Genomic DNA, 21,183 nt, shown 5'->3' on the forward strand with positions numbered 1-21,183 from the left:
CTTAGCGAAGGCTTTTTAATTAGTACTTTATGGTAATTTTGAGCAATCGAGTCCCTCAGTTACCATAGCAACTGCCGGCAGTGCAAATTTCACAGGTTGTTAAGAAAAGGCTTTTTGGGATAAAGCTAACTTCAGGCTGTTAATGCAAAATAAAGTTGCCGTGCCGACGGAGGGAACCGACTCAAACCCTCAGGGTTAGAGAGAGGCAGCAGCTGGAAAGTCGTAGGTTCAAACCCTGCACGTGTTAGATAACCTGAGGTCAAGCTGATCGCTCCGAGCTGCAGGATGTTGTCTCTGGAAGCTGTCACTGCAACAAAGGCACGTTATCTGTTTTCATTTGGAGCGAAGGCTGGAAAAAGACGGAACGGGAACGACGGAGGAGTGACTCGGCAGCAGCAGGTGATAGATGGAGCGAACGCATGGATAGAGATCCAGACAGTCGTGCACAGCTATCAGCTGGCAGTTAAAAAAGAAAGATTGACTTCCAGCCAGGGGGAAGGGGGATGACAGAAGGACAGAGAGTCTGATCCAGAAAGCAGCAGGTCTTTGTTTTGTTTGTTTTTTGTGTGAAGGTGAAACCTCTCTATTGCATGTGTGTGTGTCCAAGGTTGGCGTTCTATTATTCTAATGGAATCTTTTAGAGGTTCTGGGTCGGGGTCAAGGTTGAGGTTGAGAATCTAAGTACTGGACTGTGTGAACAGAATCAGTAATACTGTTAAAGATGAGGCGGGAAACAGTTTTGTTTTAGTTAAGTAGTTAAGTTAAGTTTAGTTAATTTCTTATTTTATTATTGTTACATTTAGATTTAGCTTAAGAACCGTAGTAACACATCTATCCATCTATCTAGGTCTTTCATCCTGCCAATATTTACTAGAATTATTCTGAGAAATATTGTACATTCCTGTTACTGAAGAACTTTTTTTTCTGTGTAATAAAGTACAATAATGATCTAATAATGAAGCAGACATCAACAAGGTCACTTGTATGATGCTGCATTTACTCTTTCTGGTAAAAACTGGGTCCAGAAAACTGTGTCTACAAAGACGTCCTGGCTCTCAGACTCAGGGACATATTTTTGTCTTTCCGTTGAATTAACCTCCTGCGGTTTATAAATGGATGTAGGTCGAGACAGACCTGCCGAGAGGAAACTGGAACTTCTGCACTCGATTCAAGATGGTTTCCCTTCCTGGTTCCTGACAGACACTGGGATGGAGGGAGAAAGGGTGAAGATGAGGTATTAATTGAGGAAGAGTGCAGGGAGAGTGGGAGAGGAAAGAAGAGTGACAAGTGACATTTCAGGCAAAACTGGGCCGATGAGGACAAGGCTGGAAGAACAGTGAGGGGGAGAAAAGAACGAAAAGAAAAAAAAGTGTGGCCTGGAAACAGAGAATGAATTTGGGAGATGACCCTAAGGCGGGTCACAATTTTTTTTGTGGGGGTCGTCTTGCATCATGTTTCCCAGGAGTTCACAAATAATGTCTTTTGACTTGGGTCGCGAAAGTTTGTGACTTTTAAAATATGGGTCCCCAGAAAAAAAGTTTGGGAAACACTGGTGTGTGAAGTTGTTGTTGATTTAGGTCAACTCTGTCCCTGGAATCTATGCCTAGAGATGATTGAAATGCAACAGGAAACATCATAAAATGTAACAGGTTCATAATGGGTTTAATGGAATGATGATATCAGTACTTTGTCGTTTGGGCAAAGTTGCCATAACATTGATTTAATCCTTTTCTGGAATTGTTTTTTTCCTGCAGTGATATCAATTATATAATTATAATAAAATCATTCTGGGATGTTAAATCTGAATCCTTGTATGGACTTTTTCACTAGGTTTTTTTTTTTTGTAACATTGACTTTTCCTGCAGTGATATCTTGAAGAATTATATAATTATAATAAAATCATTCTGGGATGTTAAATCTGAATCCTTGTATGGACTTTTTCACTAGTTTTTTTTTTTCATAGTTATGTTGTAGCTAGGCTCCCATTGGATGATCGTTGGTTTCCTGTCTAGAAATGTGGTCCGCCAATAGACTGTTGGGCTGTATTGGGTTGCTGGTTCAGCACAGTTTTGACCATGAAGACGAGTATTTGAAGTTGTGTCAATAGCAAAAATTTATACCAGTACCAGTATGGTGCCATTACTGATACCAGTACCAATGCCGAAGTGTCAGTGCATCTCTGCATGTAAGTTCTATTGGTCTGTTTCACAGAGTTCAGGGAAGGCTGCAGACGCCTCTGTGCTCTTCCATGTAAAGTTTTTAAATTTTTTTTACCACTTTTGCTTTCTTTAATAAATGTTTGAATGTCACAGAGAGAAACCCTTGACCCTGACATTTCAGTAACTCAAAGCAACCAGATTAAATTTTTTTCATTTAAAAAGACTTCCTCGTACACTCCGACTCTCTGACATCTTTGTTTCCCTCGCTCTCTGTCGTACATCCTTCCTCTGTCTGGCAGCTTGTTGTCCAGCTCTGTTTGTCCACAGCTCTGTTCCTCTGTCTGACTGTGCAGTCTGTTATGAGATGGTTGTTTGTCAGTGAATTCACTCCTGCTCTGAGTGAATCTGTGGTGAGGGGCCTGGTGTCATGTCTTCTGTTGTTTGACCAGTCCTGTGATGGAGTTCACATAGTTCAGCTGCAGATGACTCGTCAGCTCTACTGGGTTCTGTTGTGTCAGTTGTTATTTTTAGTTGTAGTGATGTAAGGTTCATTGGTTTCACACACACACACACACCTGGCGCTCCTGTGTCAGGAGACACGGCTGAATGACGATGATTTTTCCTCCATAGTATAGATGATATCGTAACTCAGTGCTTTTGAAAGTGTGAAAGTTGTTCTGCATGAACAACTTCTTGTGTAGTACGTACGTTGACCCAGATAGATGGGTATTTTATGGTTAAATAAAAATAAAAAAAAACTTTAATCCCAACTTTCTTACTTCCCTAATATCTGTCACATTGGTGATATGATTCACACTCCAGTCTGCAGGGGGCAGCAACGCACCTGAAGTTTGTTTGCCTGTAAGAAGAAGATGTGTGAAGTCAGCGATGGAAGACAAGACCTTTTTGTTCATGTGAGGGACGTACGATGGAAGACCTTTTTGTTCATGTGAGGGACGTTATTGGTGTCACATGATATCACATTTCTGCCATGGCAGGGATTCAAACCGGCAACCCTCAGATAACAGTCCTGAATGTATTGAATTGAATGTATAGCTGAGCGACTCTAAAGCCTTTGCTCGTGTGTTGTACTGGTGCCTTCCGTATGAAGAGTCTATGTTAAGCGCCGCCAAATGTGGAGCGATCACCCACTCAGTGCAGCATGTTCTGTTTTATGACACAGTGAGAGAGAGAGAGTAAGTAAAAATACACCCGGCTCCTCGGGAGACGGTCTCTATGGTAGCAGTTACTATGGTGATGGTGAGGCTGCACGTGAATTCACTGGAGGTGCAGCGAAAGAAGCAAAGTAACTATTCACACTGGTTTGTAAAGCTGAATGTCATCAGCAAATTATGGATACTTGTACTGTCAAGGGATGGGTCACGACCCCAAAGTTGGGTCGTATGGTTAAATTCTGAAGGTTGAAGGAAATACCATGTACATACAGTATATATATGTACACGTCAGTTCGAGGATTAAATGATCATGTCGAGTTCTGTTGGTGATCTGGATATAATCCTAATGTGAAGTTTCCTAATATGGCGTCGAGGGAGTTCTTAGACACGAGGATGTAAATGTCTCAGTGTGGTTCCCAGGTTCTCCTCTTTAATGTCATACTCATCGTACTAAATAATTAAAGTGTATTTTTGAGAGCTTGCACATGAACTGATGCCTTTGCAGAGTCGGTCTGCTCCGTCATGTTGTTTCCATAGCAGCAGTGAGAGCCAACACAGCCAACCACACTCACTTCCTTCTTTCACCTTATTGGTGCTGACCCGGGCTGACAGAACCAGGCTTTGTGTTTTTTTCAGTTTTGTTGTTGTTTGTTGTAGATTAAAGTCAATGTGACTGTAATACGTCTTTGTTCTGAAAGGCTTCGTACGTCAACTCTTGCTAAGATCCAGTGTGTGATGAGCGTTTTACAGAAGCCACCTATTTGTTCTGGTCCAATTTTGACAGCGTTTCTACCTGTCCTGTGACGTCTGTCTCTGTGCCGTCTCAACATCTACCCTCTGAGTTTTTCCCAGCCTGAGTCAGTTTCTGCGTCGTCTCGTGAAGGTGACTGCTCACGCTCGACTTTCATTGTTGCCCACGTAAACAGCCTCCTCACCGCTGCGTGTATTTATCAATGTCCCGGCTGCTTTTTCTGTCCCGCTTCATTCTGACGGGTAACATCAGCTCCAGTTTTCTTTACCTGCTTGTCACAAAAAAACCCAGTTATTTTTAGTCGGCTCTGTGCATATTTATGCTGCCACACTTGTAGACTGAGAGAATAAACCATCAGCTGCAGTGTGAATATCTAATAAAAGCCCATTTGTTCATTATTGTGGAGACTGAAGGCTGCGTGCTGCTGTCTATCCTATTGATTTTGAGCTGTTTGAAGGTGTTTTATTTTTTATGTGATCAGTGCAGACGCCCCAGAATTTGCTTTTTAATTATCAAGCGTGAGCTCACCTCACGTGAACTTGAAAAAAAAAGAAAAAAGTTTTGTGCCAAGTTGAACTTCACACACGGAGCATGAAAAAAAAAAACTGTTACGTTTGATTTTGCAGACACAGGATAGAACTGACTTTAATGAGTTCTGTTCAGTGTTTCTGGTGTATTTGGGGCACCAGACGGAGCCATCTGGCTCTTGGCAGTGATGTCAAGTAGTTGATTAGTGGATGAAACAAGTATTAAATCCATTCTCACACGCTGAGTGACCGTGTCATTTTTTGCCATTTAAATGCGATGGCACCCTCCCTCCGACGAGCACCATCTCTGTGACTGCTAACTGACGAAGGGGCTACGAACGAGGGCGGAGCAGGAGCTGACTCTAACCTGCTGTCAGGAGACTTGGATTATGTATCACATGTTATGCTGATGATGCAATGATCTACATTTCTTTAATTCAGTTGATTAAACATTAACATTGCATCATGTTCATTAATAGAAACATTTTTTTAGGAAAAAATGTTTAGCTAGCTGTTAATGCTAGGCTTTATAATTTAATTTTTTAAAAGTTAGCGAAGTAACCAATATAATTATGCAGCTTATATATTTTGAATTAAATGTGTTTATTGTCTATTTATAAAAAAAATATTTAAACCCTAAGATGTTTGAATTGAAATTTAAAAAAAAAAATTAAATCTCAGAATCTTAATTGAACGATTCCCCCCTTTTGCTGTAGTGCCCTCTGTTGGTCAAAGATCCTAATTTAAATCTCATATTTCATTTTATATTTACATTGAATGAAACAGATGAGTGTTTTTCTCATGTACCACAGATGTTATGAGCACTGACTATTTGGCACAGGGATAAACTGGCAACCTGTTGGGGGCGATGCCAGCTGGGCTGGGTTCCAGTTCACCCCATGTCTCCTTACGAGGATGACTGAATGAATGGACGAGTGTTGATGTAACATCTGGTGTCATCTATTACTTTTTGGAACCGTCTGCGTCCAAATTAGGACAAACAAAATCTCAGCCTCCGCCTTCCTCCATCAGTCAATGCTAACGGCTAATCAGTTTATGAGGCTAGGAGAAATATTTTCTCCAACATTGAATAAAATAAATACCAACTGCTAAGAAAGAAATCCTACATACACACACGTTAGTGTAGTGTAGAGTGTGTGTTTTTCTGGAAAAACTAATTGTAAAATCTCACAATCAGGCAAAAAGTTTGACAATACAAACTCACCTGTAGTGATGCTGCGCCCGTCTGATCTGACAGGTTCATATATTGTTATTATTTTTTACATGGACAAAATATAAAGAAATTTAAGCATTTTCACAAATCGAATTAAAATAATAAATCAGAGTTCTGTCCCTCCCATCATCAAACACCAACCCTGTTTGACTCTCAGTTCCTGACAGGGGGTTGGGAACCAGTGGTCCGAGGTGTGAGCGCCTTGAAAACCGCCGTGTCCACACATAACCAGGTTGAACGTAAATCTCACCTTGCCTCATTACACCCTCTCTGACCGTGACCGTGGATAAGGCCGTATTGATTCCAACGGCCCTGCCCGTTTAGATAAACAGTCCTGGAAGATCTGCAGTCTTTTTAAATCAGATTTCACAGAGGAGGCAACAAACCGCAGCAGATAACATAGTGTGCTCACAATAATGATGATCAAGTCCGTAGATCATCCAGATTCATCTGGTCTCACCCTGCAGCTGGACACGTCTCTGTGGACCTGATCTTGCCGTCCCTCCTTCCTGCTCTCTGAAACACTTGGCTTTTTTTTCTCATCTTCCTTTTGATTTTTGCCTCCCTCATTATACCAGCTCTTACCTCATCCTCACCCCTGTCCCTGAGCCCCCTGTCCACATCACAGCTGGAGTTCGTCCAGCTCCAGGCAAACCAGAGAGCGATCTGCCAAGGTTTCCTTTGTGTGAATTTTCTCCTTGATATTGTAACTGCTAGCTGGGCTTGGCTATGTCATTCAGCTGCTAGCTCTTCAAATAGAGCAGTGTAATGGAGAGATGAAGTGTTGGCAGACGGTTTGGGCTAATTAAATACAACCTGTCCAACAGACTTTACAAGGCTCTGGTTTTTGTGTGGGAGCGGTGGTTGGTGAGACTTGTGTATTAACATCTTTTTTTTTTTTTTTCTCTGGCTGAAAAGGTCAAAAGGAACAAGAAGGAAGATGTGTTTAATTATATTTAAAAAAATCACTTAGTCCCTAAATCAGATCATTTTCTGTCTGAAAAAAGGTTTCAAATATCAAATAAAGAACCTGTGAATTTTGGCCAAGTCTCAGTTAAGGCCCTTAAGGGGAAGAATTTTTGGGATTTTTTATTTTTATTTTTGTTTTTTATTTTATTTTTGCATTACACCTGCTGCCATTTTAGCTAGAACTATATTTCGACAAACACTGTAACAACGTAGATCTGAATGACCTTGACAACATGCATCTCCTGAAGCCTGTTATTGCTCTGCACGACCTCAACCCTGACCTCTGCTGGTGAGGCGAGGACACAGCTGTGAACGTTGAGTGTTAGCTCCAGGGATGCTACTGTGTATGAATGAGGATGCTGTAATCTGAGAGCAAAAAACACACCGTGACCACTATGTGGCGCTGTGGAAGTGGCTCTGCCTTTGTGTTATAACTGTGATAAAGTCTTTAGGGTATCCACTGGTAGATGCCCCCCCACCCCCTCTGCTTTATAGGAAGACCACAGACCTGAATCCAAAAATGACATCTTGAGCCAAACCTGTTGAAGCTCTTAGTTCTTGGTCATTGTTTCCCACGAAAATTAAAGAACATTTTCAGAAAACTGGAGTTTGGTCTTGTGACGTGGTGAAGGAGGAGGTTGTGACCTGGTGTGAAATAGATCTCCCATGATTCTAAATGGAAGGAATTATCTGTAGTCACTAAGTCCATACATTTTCCTCCTGTTTCTTTTAAAGAAAACTATGGATTAAATTCACAGTTTGCTCTGAGGCTTGTCTTCTGTGGGCCGGGACGTCAGTCAGTGCCAGTGCTGTTTGACGAATCATCGATCCGCCGTATTGATAAACGGAGAAGATAGATTAGTGTCAGTCTAATACGTTTCATTCCTGTATTGATTCACACTTCAGTAGCAGTGAATTCTGTTCGCATTAACCATGCAGCTCACACGGGCCTTATGAAAAATGTACAGCAGAAAAACCACACGCATGAATTTTAATGGCTGTTTCAAAGACACGCTCTGAACCCGGAACAAACCGCTTCAGATCCTGTTTGTTATCAAACTGACAAACACTACATTTACATGTTAATGTTAACAAACGGCTGCCGTCTGGGTTTATTAATCTGAATTAATAATGGAAAATAAATCGACGTGGTCAGTAATGAGTTGGAAAAAAAATCCCTTTGGAATTCTACATCTACATCGCTCTCTTCTATCTCTTCTTGCCTCCACAGTGCAGTGTCTGGAAATGACCACTAAACGGAAGCTGATTGGCCGGCTGGTGCCGTGCCGTTGTTTCCGTGGCGAAGAGGAGGTGATCTCGGTGTTGGACTACTCCCACTGCAGCCTGCAGCAGGTTCCCAAAGAAATCTTCAGTTTCGAGAGGACTCTGGAGGAGCTTTACCTCGACGCCAACCAGATAGAGGAGCTACCCAAGGTACTGCAGCCACAGAAGCTCTGCTAACATACTGCTAGATGTTCAAGAACAGAGATGACAAGTGGGAGTGTGAGCCTGTAGAGATGCCAGCTGGGAGTTGGTTCCACTTCAAGAGATGAGCTCTTTACAAGGACTTCAATATGCAGTATTTCAAGTATCTACGTGGTATCTGAACATGTACATTCTATCATATATTCTGTCTCATTTTATCATACTATTATGTCTATCGCAATTATCCGTGATCAATATTAGTCTGCACTAATTGAAACAAAATTACTTCCCTTTTCTGGGACTTCCCAGAAAAAAAGTCAATTGGAAAATCAACAAGTAGCCTAAGGGTAAATGTGCAAGGAAAATAACTTAATTTTCCTTAACTTAAATAATTACCCAAAAACCCCTTTGGCAGCGTCAAACAACAGGCAGTTCCACTGGCTCAACTAATTGTCCAAGTCAACCTGGATGTAATTCAACGTATAGTTTACATTTTCTAATGTGTTTTACGCTGAACGTTGTGTCAACTTACGTTTGCGTTGTTATGAAAAGTTTGCTGTGGATATTTTTGTTATTGATATAAAATAACTCGATAACCTAAAAGCCAAATCACAGTTCACGGTTCCTCAGTTGATTAAAATCCTGTCCCAGTTTAATTGACAGAGAGGGTGGATTGGATTTTCTAAATATAACCTGGGAGAGAGCAGACACTCTGATTGGTTGGTGTCAGTGACAGATCCAACTCTCACTCAACAGTAAACTCTGATATGAAGCTCTGACATTATGTTGGTAGACGTGTCTGTGTCAGGGATCTCACGGGACCTGAAAAGAGAGAATTCCCAACTTCATGTGTTTATTTTTGTCATTCTTCATTAAGGGATGTTGAAGAAGCTTATTATTATTATTATTATTATCATTATAAACGATTCTGTATACATATAGACATAAGGTTATTGTGTTAACACCTGAACGTCATGTTGTTCTGTATTTATTACTGACTTTTCACCTGTCGTTTCTGACCTTGTTTTTCCACAGCAACTGTTCAACTGCCAGGCCTTGAAGAAACTGAGCATGCCTGATAATGACCTGTCCAACCTGCCCACCACCATCGCCAGCCTGGTCAACCTCAAGGAACTGGACATCAGTAAAAATGGTAGAATGATCGAGTGAAAGTGGACCATTCCAGATTTACTGACCTACGAATATATTAATTAATTGATCTCCTGTGGAACGCGTTAAATAATGACTTCTCTACGTTTGCTTGGATCACCTCTGTTCTTCTTCTATCACAGGGATCCAGGAATTTCCAGACAACATCAAATGCTGTAAAGGTCTTTCAGTGGTGGAGGCCAGTGTCAACCCTATAACCAAGTAAGACCCCAGGGCTCAGGTGAAACACTCGTAGAGCTAAATGTTTTCTTCACATTAATGCTCTCCACAGTCCAAAGACCCTCTGGATTTGCGCTCATTAAAATTATATTTCTACATAAAACAGTAGGGAATGAGCGTTGAGGCCTTCACCTACACAGACTATAATGATCTCTGCCTTTGTCTCCGTCTTTAAGAGACGATGTAAAACCAGGGCTGCAACAAAATGCTGTCGTTTGACTTCCTTCCACCGTGAGAACAATAACGGAGCAGGTGTTCTGTTGTTCTCTTATTGGCAGAGAAATGTCCATGAAGCATAACTGGACACAGAAGTGTGTGTGTGTGTGTGTGTGGTCAGAGAGAGAGAGAGAGAGAGCAGGACAGATGAGTCATCCGTGGTCTAGCACTTTCTGCAGGGCTCGTTTAAGAAAGATTGTCCATGTTTTATTCCACTGAGGCTGTTCAAGGACACACTCTCTCTCTCTCTCTCTCTCTCCCCCCCTCCCCCCCCCCCCCCCCCCCCCCCCCCCACTGTCCTCCCTCCAGACTCCCAGATGGTTTCACGCAGCTCCTGAATCTGACCCAGCTCTTCTTAAATGATGCCTTCCTGGAGAGTCTGCCTTCCAACTTTGGCAGGTAAACTCATGCCTGGACTCAGGTGTTTGAAGGGACAGTTGCATGAAAAAGTTGTCATTTCTCTATATTTCTTTCTTCGTTTTTTGAGTTGTCTTCTGTTTATTCTCCTGTAGCATTTGTTTTTCTTTCCACAGAGAGAATTCAAACAGTGACGTTAACTCTGGGTTCGTTCTGTCTTCTGTTATTCAGGCTGTCCAAACTACGGATCCTGGAGCTGAGAGAGAACCACCTGAAAACCATGCCAAAGTAAGAGCAGGCAGCGTGAGGTTCAGGCTGGGCGTGAAGATAAATACATGGGAAATAAAAAAAACTATCATTTCTTGAAACTGAAAACACACACAGACCGAGACAGACACTTGTGTCTTGTGACGGTAAATGAATCCCATTTTTCCCGAGCAGGTGTTGGTAAATACTGATGGAGTGTTCTGAGGTTTACTTCTGTCTTTTCTGATTTTTCTTTGATTTCACTAAATCAAACAAACACCTGTGTTTTTTCCCAGGTCCATCCACAGACTGACACAGTTGGAGAGGTTGGATCTGGGTAGCAATGAATTTTCCGAAATGGTGAGAATTTTTTTTTTAACAATTTCTCTATGTAAAAAAATCAAACCAATAACATTCAAGTGGAATGGAGTTCATGTGTCGGTTGGAATTAACTAAACTAGTCATATAAAAAAATCAATTCAATGATTTTATTTGTATTTATATATATATATATATATATATATATATATCTGATGCTGTAATTTTATTCTTTCTCGTCTGTTCTTGCATGTTAGCCAGAGGTGTTGGAACAAATCCATAATTTAAAAGAGCTGTGGTTGGATAACAACTCTCTACAGTCGATACCTGGGGTAAGAACACTCACAGCTTTGACGGTGACAGAAAACAGCACAGGAAATATTGAGATGTCACTTCCTCTTACATATGTTTTACTCCTCTGTTTGTCATTTGATTCTGCTTTCATCTTCTCAACTCCCCGTCGCCCCCTGCAGTCGATAGGAAAGCTGCGTCAGTTGCGGTATCTGGACTTGGCCAAGAACCGTATCGAGACGTTGGACACGGATATCTCTGGCTGTGAGGCCTTAGAAGACCTGCTGCTGTCCTCCAACATGCTGCAGCACCTCCCTGACACAATAGGTAAACAACACAATAACAGACGCGGCCTGATGATGAAGATGATGAAGATCTTCAGAGATGGTTCAGGTCTCGTTTCTTTTACAAAAGGTAGTGGTAGATTTGTGGAGCTGCCGAGCTCGCCGCTCTTCAGTAAATGATGTTCACACAGGGAAACATGTGGCGTTGTTCCAGGCTGTTATCAGGGTCGCTGATTAAGATGCAAGGAAACAATTACGGCAGCAGGGCGGCGAGTGTGGGAGTGAATTTTAAGTTTTCCTGCGAACGGTGGATTAGACTTTATCACCTTATCTAGATTTATATCAGGAGGCATTGTGTGTGTGTGTGTGTGTGTATGTGTGTGTGTTTTAAAGCGAATCATTAATAATTGATATACATTTCTCTGTTTAGACACGTAGCCAATCAGGCAGAGGAACAACGGACCTTCACTTGCAAAAAATTTGAAAAAAGAAAATCATAAAACATGATGGCGGCGTCTCCTAAAACAAATTTATGGGCAAAGCATGAAAATGTTTTCAACACATTTATGGTATACTATAAAGTTGAACAAGTCAATCCCCTGTTCTCTAGGTGGTTGTAGTAGTTGGATAGTGCCTCCGGTGGCAGCCTTTGTCAGTTGCACAGACTCACGCTGTGAATTTCCCCGTTGTGGGACGAATAACGACTCAATTATTATTATTATTATTAATGAATTAATCATTAAATATACATGAGTGTCTCTATCTGCTGTCTCTGTTTGTATCTTTCTTTTTGGGGAATAATGCGTGTGTGAAGGATTTGTCAGAAAAGAAGGAATTCCTCACTTCATGTGTTTATTTCTGTCTTTTTTTCATGAAGGGATGTTGAAGAAGCTGACAACTCTTAAAGTAGATGACAACCAGCTGACCTCACTGCCTAACACCATTGGGAGGTATGACAGCACACACACACATACACACACTCACCTATCTTTTTCGGTGCGTTGTTGTTTTGGTTTGACTGTGTTGTTGTGTAATATTGCGAGTCACTGTGTGCTAACACTGGCTGATGATTGGGCGATTCTGTCTGTTGCATTTGCTGCATCGCCGTGCCATTAGCCCGAAGCCCAAGCAGGGGTGAGTAACGTTAGAGTCCTGGATCCAGGGGTGAGTTCAGAGACAGACGGATGTTCGAGTGCATCGCAAATTTGATACATTTGAATATTTTTTATCCTCACACACACATCGATGTTTCCTGGGATTTAAAGTTATTAAAATCCTTAGAATCGCTGGTTACGTTTACTTGAATGTTGTTGAGGATTAGGTCACGTAGTGTGGTGGCCTTTCAGCCTGAACAAAATGCTCTCAGTTAATTTACAGTTTGAGGCTTAAAGAGTCTACAATTCTATAATTGGGTTCAAACATGAAAAAATGACTTTTTTGCAATGCACTTGTTGTAAAAACTAAAACTAAAATCATTTTGTCGTCCTGAACAAGTCCCAGGGTTCGGGCTAAATAAGTAGAACTGTAGGTACAGTTGACCTCTGTTTGTATCAGAGTGTTTTTTTATCACCTTCACTAAGTTCAAGTGTTTATTTTATTTATTTTGTTCTTTTATTTTACCTTTTGTGTTTTTTTTATTTTACCTCGTTTCTGTCCTCTCTCTGCCTCTCCTCGCTCCTTTTCTCCTCCTTTCCCCTCTCAACACCTGTCCTCTTCTCTCTCCTCCTTTGCTCCCCTCTCCTCCCCTCTCCTGCCCCCCTCCTCCCCCTGTGTGCTGTATATGCAGAGCAGACTCTTTAATCCTCTGAGAATAGCGGCGACAGACTAATGCAGTGTTAAAAGTGACAGAACATTAATGTAGAATTGTTGTCTCGTTAGCATCGGTCGGCTGTTAGCTTGCTGCCTGGTCAGTGGTGGCAGTTTGGGTCGGGGGTGATGGGGCTGGGGGAGTTGACGGGCGTCCTGTTGACTTTACTGTGAATCCTAACGAGCATGAGAAGAGGAGGAGTAGAAGGAGGAGGAGTGGGGATCCAGTTAGAGGGAAGGAGGTTTTAATGAAGGAGTTTTAACTAGGGTTTGGATTTTTTTTTTTTTTTTTTTTTTTTGCCTCAGTCATAACTTATTTGTTCACATGTTGATTTTCTGTGCGACCAGATTTTTTAATCCTAACCACTGAATTTTAAACAATAATAAAAACGTTGAACTTTATTTGATATAATTTGAATAGATAAAAATAGAAAGTTACATAAAAATTAAAACACATTTCCTGCAGCCATGAGCCCATTTCCTGCAGAGATGTGGAATGGACTAAAATAAACTGCTTACATGAGACCGTCTTCATGTAAATGAAATTTGCATAAAACTCTGTGCAACGATGTGGCTGCCTGACTTTTTTTTTAAATCATTTTTTTTGGAAAACGATGCGTCCCTATGGTAAAGAGGATTAAAATAAATCAGACTCTGGCTCCAGAAGCATTGACTCATCCTTGGTTTGGGTCTTATCAGAGGATTTGTTCACAGTAAGAACCTCCTGATTAGCTCAACCCCTGCTTTTTTGCAGCTTAGACATGATTTACTGTTTCGTTTTTCTTCTTCTTCTTCTTCATTTTCCACCCAGTCTGTCTCTGTTGGAGGAGTTGGACTGTAGTTGTAATGAGTTGGAGTCGCTGCCTCCCACCATCGGTTACCTGCACAGCCTGAGGACCTTCGCTGCTGACGAGAACTTCCTCAGCGAACTGCCTCGGGAGGTAAATAATCATCAGAACAAAATCAGACTCCTGGTCTTATTTTAGCCCATACGAAGCAGTTAGCTCTGCTCAGGTTAGGAGCTGAACCCTGGGTTCAAACCGATTCTTCCTTTAATATTCAGACGACAGAGGTTTAAATAAGGAGGAAAATGAGATCGTGATTCATTTTAACACAACATATTTAATGGCTGACTGGCTCCCATTTTGAAGCAGCTAATCTCAGCCCTGAGCAACTACCTTGTAATGAGGGTTTGGTTATTGTTTTGTTCTCTTTTTTTTGTTTGTTTTTTTTAGATCGGTAACTGCAAGAACGTGACCGTCATGTCGCTGCGCTCCAACAAACTGGAGTTCCTTCCTGATGAGATTGGACAGATGACCAAACTTAGAGTCCTCAACCTCAGTGACAACAGGTGGACTTACACACACACACACACACACACACGTGTTTTCCTCCATTAGCACGATTGGATTTCAAAATTCAGCAATTACATAAATGGGCTTAGAAAAGTACCAACAACTGCTGCACTCGCTCTCTCGCTCGCTCTCTCTCTCTCTCTCTCTCTCACACACACACATGCAAGCATAAATTAGAACTCCAATTTAGCACCAGGTGATTCTAATCATGTTTATTCCCCATTAGCAGTGTTAGTTTGCAAAAGTCAGTAATGGCACAAATGGTTCTTATTTTTTAACGTGTCAACAGACAAGAACTTCACGCACACACGTTCAGTGAACACACACAGACACACACACCTCTAAAGACACTAATTAAGGATCATCTGATTAAAATCATGTTTATTCCCCATTAGCACTGCTAGCTTTCCAAATTTAGGAATGGCATAGATGGGCTGAGCAACAATAAGTAATGAGTAGCACACATACACACACACACACACACACACACACACAGAGGCAACAGTTCCTCTGTGGCTGTATCTGGTTGGCAGCTGCTCCTATACCCCACAGTTTCCATGGGAACAGATGGGTGTGTTTCCATGGTTACACTATCTGCAGGCTGTACAGTGTGTGGGCAGGAGAAAAAAAGTCAATTTTTTCCCCCAATTTCTGACAGTTTCTAAATCTCTCTCTCTCTCTCTCTCTCTCTCTCTGTCTCTCTCTCAGGTTAAAGAATTTACCTTTCACCTTCACGAAGCTAAAGGACCTGGCAGCTCTGTGGCTTTCTGACAATCAGGTACTGTCTCCCACTGTCGTGGTGTTTCACTCACATCTAAACTGAGTAGAAACCAACCTTTAATCATTCCTGTCATTCTATGATTGATGCGATGAGATTGGAGTCAACATCTCATTAGCGACAATGTCTTGGACCAACGTTTGGAAGATGTGATTAGAAAGTTCTAGTGCTCTCTCAACAAATCCCAAGTACGCCATGAGAATTCTGATGAAGTCCATGTGTCTCCGTGTTTGCAGTCCAAGGCTCTGATCCCACTGCAGACAGAAGCTCACCCAGAGACCAAACAGAAGGTGTTGACCAACTACATGTTTCCGCAGCAACCCAGACATGACGAGGGTACGAACTGTGTGTCTCTCTGCTCGTGCTGTCCAGTAGTTGTGTCTTTATGTCTTAAAGGACCAGTGTGCTTCCTGCTCTGGAGTAAAGCCTTGGGAAATATTCTGTCTGAGTTCAACCAACATTAAAACACAGCAGCCCAGGTGCTGGGTCCACATGGTTCACGTTAGCCCAGGGCAGTGACTGCGGGGCTGCTTTAAACTCAAACTTCTTTTCTTGTATCTCCGCCTCTTTGCCAACGCAGTTTCCTTTTCTTAAAAAGTTACATTTTTCCTTTATTTCTCCCCACAAGAGGGAGCCAGAGTATGACCTGTTGGGCACATACCACAACTTGAGAAACTCTAAACCCATTGCTGCTTGTGTTTGTGCAGATTACCAGTCGGACAGCGACAGCTTCAACCCTACTCTGTGGGAGGAGCAGAGACAGCAGAGAATGACTGTGGCCTTTGACTTTGAGGACAAGAAAGAAGAGGAGGACACTTCTGGGAAGGTCAAGGTCTGCCTTCGCTGGCTCTGTCTCTGTCTCTCTCTTTTTCCTTCTTTAAGTGTCTCTCACTCTCATTCTTTCTCTATACCATTGGTCTGTAACCTTTGGCTTCTTAGCATCTTTGGTTTGACTCCCTGAAAAATCAAATCAAGTTTAAACCAATCTCACTACATTTTCGACTTGCTTGCTTACACAGAGATAACACATTAATCGTCCTCTTTGGTTGAATGTCAGCAGACCCCTGCTCTACACCTCCTACTAGATGTACCTGTCTCCATCCTTGCAGGTGGAGATCAATCTGAAGCGATACCCAACGCCCTATCCAGAGGACCTGAAAAACATGGTCAAGTCGGTGCAAAGCCTTGTGGGTAAGAGCGTCCACGCAGGGCACCCGCACCAGCACCAACACCAACACCAACACCAACACCAACTCCAACACCAACTCCAACACCAACACCAACACCAACACCAGCACCAGCATCAACTTCAGCATCAGCATCAACATCAGCATCAACATCAGCATCAGCATCAGCATCAGCTCCAGCTGAGCCAAGGCACTGCCACCTCAGCAGGGACCAACATGGAACACTCGCACCTCAGCAAAGAACCCTATGAACCACCATGGCCGCTTCCACCTAAGGAGGTGAGAAACACACATTATTTCATAATAATTAGTTGAAGACATGCAAGGATTTTTTTTTTTTTACTTTCATGGTCGAAAGTCTCAGGTTAAGGATGTAAAAGTGACCACATTATTCTCTTTCTCTGCACAGCTGATGCAACCACCAACAGACAGGGAGATGCAGGACTTCTCTCAGTCTCAGCTCATGGATCAGGGATCAATGCATAACTCTGGGATCGATATTCCCAAAAGGAAAGACAAGGAAGATTTGACTGAGAGTTCAGAGGTTCGACTGTCACACACAAACACAAAAACATTATCAAACCTCACGTTGTGATTTTGATTATTTTCACCCTTCACAATTTGAAACACTAGCCCTAGTGGCCAACTAGTAGCAAAATACTTCAGTTTGAACAGAGAACATATGACCTTATTGATAACTTTTTCCAACTGTTTTTTAATGCTGCCTATTTTGTCAGATATGATCTTATTTAGAGGAAAACTGCAGATAAATCACTTATAATAGTCCTGATTGGTTCACTTACCTTGAAGAATTCAGAGGCTCCATTCATTTCTTTTACAGTATATGGTTCACAGCTCTGAACCCATCTGTCTGTTTGACTGCTCTCTGTCAGCAGGACTCCATGGGTGGTTCGCCCAACGACATTCGTATCTCTGATATGAGGCCCACTCTGGTGGAGCCCCCTATGTACAAACCAAAGGTGGTGCTGCTGGGAAAGGACAAGAAAGGTACACACACACATACACAAATCTGTGTGTGTGTGTGTTTGACACAGGCATCACAGTTTGCACAAATGCAATTAGTGTAGTCTATTCTAAGGCACCGTGGGCCATGTTTTAGTGGAGAAAATTATTAAGTGGTAAGTAGTTTTTTTACCACATAACACAGAAACAAAGTCATTCCATGTTCCTTTACATCAACAAACTGTTTTTTAACGTAACGTTTTTCAAAGTGACAAATCTGTGTTTAATTTGTTTCTTTATTTATATTTTATAACCTTATGATCTGTGCAGCAGACTGTATTTTATCTGTAGATCTTTCCAGAATGTTTGTTACAGAAACATTTGTACAAAAACGTTGTTTCTTTGCAAAACAAATTAAAAATTACAAACCATGTGGGCCATTAAATGCATCAATGGCTACAAAAAAAATTATCAAATATTTGTACTAGTAAGACAGAAGTACTGATACAGTAAATATTGCATTTATGTGACGAGTGTTGAAATGAGCCCTGCAGGTCATGGGCCTGTGTGTTATTGTTATTTCATTGTTATTTCCAGAGGGACAGATACTGAAGAAATGTGTGTGTAATGTGTGAGACATTTAGAAGGAAGAGTGTGTGACATTTGGATCTCTGTCTCTCTCTGTCTTTCTGCTCCCAGAATCGACAGATGAGGAGATGGACAAGCTCCACTGTCTGAACCACAGCGGCTCCTCAGCCACCTACTCCGACTACTCCCCCTCCCAGGGCTCCTCGGGTTCCTCCAACCCTCCCACCAATACACACTCACACACACACTCCCATGCTCTCCCACACCCACATCCTCCTGCGATGCCCACCCCCAGCAAGGACCAGGCTCCTCAGACACACTGGACCAACAGGTCAACACACACACACACACACACACACAGTGCCATCACTGTTCCTCCATTTATTTATCCATCATTTTCCCCTCCTTATCAATCTGTCCACCGTCTCCTCCGTTCATCATCGGTCCAGTCTCTCCATCCATCCATCTTCTGCCTCCCATAATTCCTCATTTTTCCACTCATTTCATCAAGGTCAGAGCGCCTCATTAGGATTCTGCAGGTTTCCATCCAGTTTTTCATGTCTGTTCTCCCTTGTTATTCATATCTTTCAATTTAGGAAAATTAATTGCAAAACTTGCCGTGAAACTGATTGGAGCATTTGTTTTGATTACTTTGAGGGATAACTGAGATTTTGATATCACAGCTAGACGTGCGGCGTTTACTTTTACTTTTTTTTTTTTGCTTTTTAAAAAGTCAAAACTAATCAAATCTCACATCCATCCGTGTTCTTTGTATTAGGTTTAAAGGCGTGACGTGTGTGTCAAGTCTTTTGACGATAATGTGGACATGTGAGAAACGAGGGTTGGCGATGTGATCTGTGCATCGCTGCGTCTGTGGAGCTGTCACTTTGTCTGTGTTCTTGTGAATTACGTGTTATTTGCAATCAGCAGGCAGGAGGGAGGCAGAGTGAAGGCACAGACTCACTGCTGTAGTTACTACCACATGGTCTGTGGCCAATTTATGATTCAGAGAAACAAAGAGAGAAAGCGCGTCAGATTCCAAAGTCTCTTGGCACAAATTAAAAAATATTGCTTTTATGTCATCATCAAAAAGACATCACAACATTAGGATTTATTATCATTTATTTTATATCTCCAATTTTCTACAATAATAATGTTTGACCTTTGCTGCCCATCGTAGATTGGCCCAGTCGTTCCCAAAGCCCATCGACTCCAAGCCCCTGCTGTCCCAGAGAGAAACCCCTCCATCCGGAACTCTGCAGCAGCGTGGGGACCGACGCCCGCTCAGCGAGCCGTTTGATTGGGCTGAGGCTCCTCACTATGACAACACGGGTTTCGATGCAGAGGAATCCCCTCTGGACCCTCCGTCGTCCAACACAAGTCAGGGAAATCCACCGCTGGGCTCCAAACCCCGCAGCCAATCCACACACGGTCGCCGCCCACTCCTCAGGCAAGAGCGAATCGTAGGAGTCCCTCTGGAGCTGGACACGCAGACGCTTCCCTTTCACACCAACCAGCGCTCCACTCCTGACAATGATCAACAGTCCTCCGGAGCTTCTCAGAATCCTTGGCAGAACTGGACCAGAACTCCCAGCCCACTGGAGGACAGAACCGCTTTTCCCTCCAAACTGGACCTGACGCCCTCCTCCAGCCCCAACCCTGACCGCAAGGAAATGGACTCAAGGTAAATCATGGAGCTACAACTGTCTCTATAGTGGTGTCAAAAAATGTCCTTACTAGACCACCACAACCTCAGCAACAAGCTTTATCTGCATTGTTCAATTCTCACCTTTTGTGTTACCAAAGGACTTGTTGTCATGGGGAAATTAGTTAGTTTATCTCTAACTTATCTAACTCTGTTTTTTTGCTCCAGGCGTGAACAGGGGGCGGGGCCTCTGCCCGGCAGCTGGACATATCACAACAATCAGGGGGAACAGAACAGGAAGGATCAGCTCACTGTCAGTGGAGGCAACAAGGTGACCGTGGTCATGAGCAAAAGCTCAGACCGACTTTCCCCCATGATCAAGGAGACCAGGTCCAAGTTCAAGAAGTCCCAGAGCATCGATGAGATCGACATAGGCTCCTACAAGGTCTACAGGTTGGCTGACTGTGACGGTCCTTTTACCTTCAGGTTGAATTCAATCAAATCTTTCATGAAAACCGATCTGTTTTTCTTCCTGTCCTCTTGCCAGTATTCCCGTGGACAGCTACAGTTCCATCGAGCAGCAGACCAGTTTGGACCGCTCAGAGCTGCCCAGTTCACTGGAGCAGACCAGCATGGCTCGGTCGCAGTCCGCTCCCATGTTAGACGACGAGCTGGGCTTCCCGGGACATGGAGTCATCAACCAGAATCAGTCTGGACCGAACCAAAAACCGGCCATCCCGCAGAAGGCCTACCACTTTGATCAGAACTACAATCCACAAGTTAGTTACAGAACTACAGATAGAAAATAAAAAGTGTTTTCAGTTTCAGTGTTTTAAGTCCACTGTCCTTTGCAGGTTACCATGGACCGCCGGGTCCCTCCCCCCTTCCCCAACACACCAGATTATGTCAACCACACGCCCAAAGCTCTGGAATACATAAATCAGCCCGGGAAGACATTGCCCAAAGAGTTGGTGAGCCCTCGCTACAGAGCGTACCCCCCTCTGGAGATGTTCTCTTTCCCCCAAGCACCCATCAACACGGATGGGCTGGCCAGTCAGCAGCAGCAGCAACAGCAGCAGCCAATCCCATCACAGCGCTCCAGGCCAGGGTTTCTGAGGAGAGCAGATTCTTTGGTGAGCTCCACAGAGCTCGCCTTGTTCCGCAGAGTCCATGAAGCCCAGCAGGAGGCGCTACAGGAGGCTCAGTACAGACAGCAGGTAGGTGATGCTAGTGATGAGTTTAAAATATATTTACCTGCAGCCTGTGACCTAATGTGTATTTGTGACAGTCATCATAATGTAAGCGTGGTATAAATATAAGGATCGTGGCCCATATTGAGCCACTCAAAAGGTTGAATTATTTTTCTTGGTCCTCAGTCAATATTAATAATTCAGTTAAACCTGTGCAAATGCAAATTAAAAGTAGTGAAACCAGAGCTGAAGTATAGCTAATGGTGCCTTTACTGTCCTAGGAAAGAATGTTTGGGTTTAATCATTTTTGTTGATATAAATGACTTACTA

General features: G+C 42.7%; 1 protein-coding gene across 13 annotated transcripts in view; it reads left to right on the forward strand.

Annotated features, from left to right (window-relative positions):
- Positions 1-21,183, forward strand: part of lrrc7 (leucine rich repeat containing 7) — a 70,902-nt gene that overhangs the window by 38,146 nt on the left and 11,573 nt on the right. For 8 of the 13 annotated variants that reach the window (XM_017031177.2, XM_017031163.2, XM_017031166.2 and 5 more), the window contains 23 exons: positions 8,047-8,249; positions 9,276-9,393; positions 9,533-9,611; positions 10,155-10,244; positions 10,434-10,490; positions 10,745-10,808; positions 11,024-11,098; positions 11,240-11,384; positions 12,219-12,291; positions 12,458-12,475; positions 13,959-14,088; positions 14,383-14,498; positions 15,211-15,280; positions 15,517-15,616; positions 15,988-16,112; positions 16,390-16,746; positions 16,877-17,011; positions 17,364-17,475; positions 18,130-18,349; positions 19,199-19,702; positions 19,892-20,116; positions 20,211-20,442; positions 20,518-20,880. In XM_017031177.2, coding sequence (XP_016886666.1) covers positions 8,061-8,249; positions 9,276-9,393; positions 9,533-9,611; positions 10,155-10,244; positions 10,434-10,490; positions 10,745-10,808; positions 11,024-11,098; positions 11,240-11,384; positions 12,219-12,291; positions 12,458-12,475; positions 13,959-14,088; positions 14,383-14,498; positions 15,211-15,280; positions 15,517-15,616; positions 15,988-16,112; positions 16,390-16,746; positions 16,877-17,011; positions 17,364-17,475; positions 18,130-18,349; positions 19,199-19,702; positions 19,892-20,116; positions 20,211-20,442; positions 20,518-20,880 — 3,597 coding nt within the window. In that variant the 5' untranslated portion in view covers positions 8,047-8,060. The remainder of the gene's footprint in view (positions 1-8,046; positions 8,250-9,275; positions 9,394-9,532; positions 9,612-10,154; positions 10,245-10,433; positions 10,491-10,744; positions 10,809-11,023; positions 11,099-11,239; positions 11,385-12,218; positions 12,292-12,457; positions 12,476-13,958; positions 14,089-14,382; positions 14,499-15,210; positions 15,281-15,516; positions 15,617-15,987; positions 16,113-16,389; positions 16,747-16,876; positions 17,012-17,363; positions 17,476-18,129; positions 18,350-19,198; positions 19,703-19,891; positions 20,117-20,210; positions 20,443-20,517; positions 20,881-21,183) is intronic. The other 5 variants (XM_017031174.2, XM_017031184.2, XM_017031186.2 and 2 more) reach the window with 3 other exon arrangements.

This window comes from Cynoglossus semilaevis, chromosome 2 (assembly GCF_000523025.1).
Source record: "Cynoglossus semilaevis isolate Cse_v1.0 chromosome 2, Cse_v1.0, whole genome shotgun sequence".
Classification (NCBI taxonomy): domain Eukaryota; kingdom Metazoa; phylum Chordata; class Actinopteri; order Pleuronectiformes; family Cynoglossidae; genus Cynoglossus; species Cynoglossus semilaevis.